Genomic DNA, 5000 nt, shown 5'->3' on the forward strand with positions numbered 1-5000 from the left:
AAGATGTGAGCTGCTGCTGATTTTATTTCACACTGATCGGACCTCCAGATGTTTTGTTTCTGTTCTGCATTTGAAGAAGCTTTCTGGTCTGATGTCATCCTGTGTGTGTGTGTGTGTGTGTGTGTGTGTGTTTTAGCTGATGGAGAACGCAGCATTCACGTTCGAGCAGCTGTTCTACAAAGCCGTCCAGGACAACCCGGAGAACCCCGGCTCTGCCATCGAGAAGGTCAAACACAGAGTGCTGAAGGTCAGACGGTCACTTCCTTACGTCACAGCGTTTTAAACATGCTGGTGTTTGAAGATCCATGTTTGTGTATCATCAGGTCATCTGACAGAAACGTGTGTGTGTGTGTGTGTGTGTGTGTGTGTGTGTGTCCTGCAGCAATATGATTACGACAGCAGCACGGTGAGGAAGAGGATCTCCAGGGAGGCTCTGGTCTCCATCACTCTGCCCTTCATCAAGAAGAACCTCGCCCCGACCTGCCAATCAGTGAGCCTCGCTCGTACCCGCACACACACCCGCACACTCACGCGTGTCGCTAACAGCTAACAGCTAACAGCAGGGGGCGCCTCCGAGGCTTCAACCACAGATCCCGTTAAAACCTCCAGAACACAAAGGACTCAGTCTTCGTCTGGGTTTATTATTGTTATTATTATTATTGTTATTATATTTGTAAAACAGACAGTTTATAATTAGTGATGATTCAAATTAATAAACTTTTATTTTTGTCGCTGAGGTTTTTAAAAAGGTTAAAGATTTAATTTCAGTTTTACAAGAAGCTCATTGTAGATTCTTTAAATCTTTTACTCTGAAATATGAACTTTAAATTAAAAAATAACAGGAAATACATGTTTGTTTTTTTAAACATCTAAAAGGCTTCAACATTTATGTTTTAGGACATAAAAGCTCAAAGAGTCATGATTTAGAGAAAAACGACATATTTCTATATCAAATTAAAAGCCTGTGAACTCCAGCAGGAAGTTCGATTGCAGACTTTATTTTGAAAGTTTCAGTTTCTCGTTTTTTTGTTTCAGGAGCTTCAAGGTCTCGAGCAGTCCGTCGACAGCGACCACTCCAACTTCATCAACATGGGGAACATCTACGAGGACGTCCTCCTGCAAACGCTGGACAAAGAGGTCACCAAAGGTACGACCCTCGTCCCAGAACCAGAACCAGAACCAACCCAGAAAACATGCACTGGGTCATGTGACTCCTTTCCTAACTCCTCCCCTTCTTTCCTCCTGCAGTCGTGAAGGAGGCGGCGAGTCTGAAGAAGTACAACCTGTTCAACGACAGCAGAGATCTGCTGAGTCAGTCGAGCCGCTCCAGCCTCTCCTCCCCGTCCGCCTCCACGCCGGGCAGCCCCGCCATGCCGAAAACCTCGCCGTCCTCCGAGCCCCTGCCCCCGTCTCCTCTGGCGGTGAACGGCCTGTCCTCCAGTCCTGAGAAGAAGGAGGAGCAGCAGGAGGAGGCGAAGGGGGCCGACGCGCTGCTGCAGAGTGAGGCCGATGAAACGCCTGTGGGGACGGTGGAACAAAAAGAAGACGGTCAGAGCGTCGTGGTCGGCGAGGCAGCGGTGGCAGCGGTGGCAGCGGCGGCGGTCATCACACCTGAAGCAGAAGATGTCTTCAAAACAGTGAAAGAAGACGTGGACGCTCTGACGAATCAGAGTGAGACTCCAGAGGTGGCAGCGACAGCAGCTCCAGAGACTGTCCCAGAAAAAGAAGAAGAAGAAGAAGAAGGAGGCGTTTCCGTGGTGACGGAGAAGGTCGAGGAGGCTGCTGAGGCTGAAACACAGACGGACGCTCCGACAGAAGCAGGAAGCAGCGTGTCAGAGATCCCCGCTGTTCTCCACAGAATACAAACAGATGTAGAAGCACCTGCACATGAACAGGTAAACACTTCAGAGGACGGCTCAGCTTCACAACCTGCAGCCAGCGGCGAGGACCAGACCGCCTGTGCACGCTCAGACTCTGAGCTCCAGGCTCCCTCTAGTGGTGAAACACCTGCAGTTACACTTGCAGAAATCAACCTGGACTTGAAGAGACGGGAGTCACAACCAGCCGCGTCATCAGACCCGAATTCTCTGGACGTGTCTGTGGGAAGTGAATCCGCTCCGTCGGAGGCGGAGTCCACGGAGGAGGTCAAAGGCACGCCCGGCAGCGAGGACGAAGTCTCGACCGCCACCGATGTCCTGGAAGACGACGCCAAGTCCCCCGCCGAGGAGAAATCGACGAGCGACGAGCCGTCTCCTCGGGCGCAGATCGAAGAAACTGTGAGTGACGTCGCGAGCGGGGACGTCGAGGCGGGAGCGAGCGCGAGCGTGGAGGAGGAGGCGGCGGACGCTAAAGAGGACACGCCCTCCAGCCCCGAAGCCCCGCCTCCGGACTCCATCAAGCAGATCCGGGACCTGGTGTCGGAGGTGATCGAGGTGGAGGAGCTGGTGCAGCGTTACCCGAGCGGAATCCCGACAGAAGAATGAAGACGAGGAACGACGTAACGCCAGACGTTAATCTATCAAAGGGAACTCGTAGCTTTCAACCAATCATCCTTAATTTAAAACAAAACCAGGAAGTGGATTCCTGAGAGTCATCCAGAGGAGCTTCCATGAACATATATGCATGAAATGTTTTTAACTATTTATGAGAATCATTTACACAAATCCATATATCAGCTGTGTTTGGGTGTTTTTAAAATGGTTTCTTCTGGGATTCTTTAACACTAAAATGATTTTTAGCTCCAAATTGTTTAAAAAAGAAAGAAAAAAAAAATCACAATTAGTAAAAACTTTTTTTTTTATTATGATTGTGAAGAAATGTTAAGTTGTGTTAGAAAAAGTTAAATGGATGATATTTATGGGAAGGTCTGGCTCTGATTGGACGTGAACGTGGCAGGAGAGAGAGAGAGAGAGAGACAGAGAGAGAGAGAGACAGAGAGAGAGAGACAGAGACAGAGAGAGAGAGAGAGACAGAGAGAGAGAGAGACAGAGAGAGAGAGAGAGAGAGTCAGGAGAGAGAGAGAGAGAGACAGGGGAGAGAGAGAGAGAGAGTCCAAGAAAGTGAAAACACACAGATACTAAAGACTTTTAAATATGAGCGTGTGTGAGGTAACAAATGTGAGCGTGATCATCAAAGTGAACCAGGAGGACTGAAGACACTCAGGCCGGTCTGAGACGGTCTGGTCTACGGAGTCGAAGCCACTTTCCTCTTTGTCTCGCTCCTGTAGCTTAGCGACTTCGAGCTCGCCAATCTATCGAACCTAAAACTTTAACGCTCATTCAGACTTTAGATGCTTTTTTTAACATTCGTTTATCGACGATGTTTTGATCAAAAAGAAAACAATTACTGTCAAACTTTCTTTTATTCCTGCTGGTCAATAATCAAGGCAGCTACGTGCTCGGGGCCTTAGACCAGGTCGACCTCAGACCAGCTCTGAAGGTCGGCCTCAGACCAGCTCTGAAGGTCGGCCTCAGACCAGCTCTGAAGGTCGGCCTCAGACCAGCTCTGAAGGTCGGCCTCAGACCAGCTCTGAAGGTCGGCCTCAGACCAGCTCTGAAGGTCGGCCTCAGACCAGCTCTGAAGGTCGACCTCAGACCAGCGCTGAAGGTCGACCTCAGACCAGCTCTGAAGGTCGACCTCAGACCAGCTCTGAAGGTCGGCCTCAGACCAGCTCTGAAGGTCGGCCTCAGACCAGCTCTGAAGGTCGGCCTCAGACCAGCTCTGAAGGTCGGCCTCAGACCAGCTCTGAAGGTCGACCTCAGACCAGCTCTGAAGGTCGACCTCAGACCAGCGCTGAAGGTCGACCTCAGACCAGCTCTGAAGGTCGACCTCAGACCAGCTCTGAAGGTCGGCCTCAGACCAGCTCTGAAGGTCGACCTCAGACCAGCTCTGACTCCACACACCTGTTAGTCTCTGTTTTATTTATTAAAGTATTCCTGAAACAAGAGGAGGGCTTAAACAGATCAGCTGCTGTCCCTTGCTTTATGCTAAGCTAGGCTAACGGTGTACGGCGCTCACAGACGTGTATTAGTTATCCTCCAACATGTGATATTTAAATTTGATGTATTTTATGTGTGATCAGAGACCTTTAAAGACTTCTGGCTGTGACGCTCCGGCGTGAGAAACATCTTTAGTTATATTTTTATGATCCCGTCTGACTCGCGCTTAAAGACGTCCCACCTTATGCATCCATCAGCTGAACTGACCTGAAACTCTGAAAACTGAAGAATTTAAATAGATTTTCTCTTGAATGTGATTATTTGTGGGCCGTCTGAAGGATTTATTTTCTACCTGCAAACAGAAGTGACGCTGTAGCTCATCAAAGTGCCTTTCACACAAACCACGCGGACGTGCACGTGGTTGCCGTAGAAACTCGTCAGTCTTCACACTCTCGTGCCTTCACCTGTCGAGCTCATATCTGACCGTAAGCTGTTGGTGGAAATCTAAATAATAAAACAGTCTAAACAAACCTGTGTCTGGTCCTCGTCATTAAAACAGGAAACAGTTTCATGGCGGCACCGTGCTCAGATTATTTATTCATGAACATTTTCAAAAGTCACCACAGGATGCAGAAACGTCAAGAAAGCTGCGACATCTTTAAATACAGTTTGAGGATTTACGTGATTTATCTCGGCTCAGAGAAGCGTCGGAGGACGCCGTCGAGAAGGAGCCCGAAAAATAAAAAAAACAGCAGATTCGTTCATATTTCAAAAAACACATTTTACAACAAAGGCAGTTCAAAGAAGACACTGTGTGTGTGTGTGTGTGTGTGTGTGTGTGTGTGTGTGTGTGTGTGTGTGTGTGTGTGTGTGTGTGTGTGTGTGTGTGTGTGTGTGTGTGTGTGTGTGTGTGTGTGTGTGTGTGTGTGTGTGTGTGTGTGAAGGCAAAACAAGAACATAAAGAGCACTTTGGATTTTATGATCCCACGTTTTCTCTCATCACAAACAGCAGACCTTTAAACTTCTAACATTTATCTGCTTCCTTCTGTAAAGTGCTTTAAA

The 5000-nt window shown here is 48.5% G+C and overlaps 3 protein-coding genes across 3 annotated transcripts in view; 1 reads left to right on the top strand and 2 right to left on the bottom strand.

The window, feature by feature from the left end:
* niban1a (niban apoptosis regulator 1a) overlaps positions 1 to 4468 on the top strand; it is a 22291-nt gene extending 17823 nt beyond the window's left edge. The window contains exons 11-15 of the mRNA XM_079351162.1: positions 137 to 247; positions 383 to 490; positions 1036 to 1147; positions 1249 to 3414; positions 3623 to 4468. Coding sequence (XP_079207288.1) covers positions 137 to 247; positions 383 to 490; positions 1036 to 1147; positions 1249 to 2483 — 1566 coding nt within the window. The 3' untranslated portion in view covers positions 2484 to 3414; positions 3623 to 4468. The remainder of the gene's footprint in view (positions 1 to 136; positions 248 to 382; positions 491 to 1035; positions 1148 to 1248; positions 3415 to 3622) is intronic.
* The window catches only part of LOC306828523 (interferon-induced protein with tetratricopeptide repeats 1B-like), a gene marked incomplete at its 5' end in the record, with an annotated part of 201523 nt that overhangs the window by 37711 nt on the left and 158812 nt on the right, over positions 1 to 5000 (bottom strand). The window lies entirely within an intron of this gene.
* Positions 4897 to 5000, bottom strand: part of kifap3a (kinesin-associated protein 3a) — a 20924-nt gene continuing 20820 nt past the window's right edge. The window contains exon 20 of the mRNA XM_079351166.1: positions 4897 to 5000. This exon is cut by the window's right edge and continues 442 nt beyond it. The gene's annotated coding sequence lies outside the window, so the exon portion shown is untranslated.

Source organism: Symphodus melops (genome assembly GCF_947650265.1).
Source record: "Symphodus melops genome assembly, chromosome: 8".
NCBI classification, from domain to species: domain Eukaryota; kingdom Metazoa; phylum Chordata; class Actinopteri; order Labriformes; family Labridae; genus Symphodus; species Symphodus melops.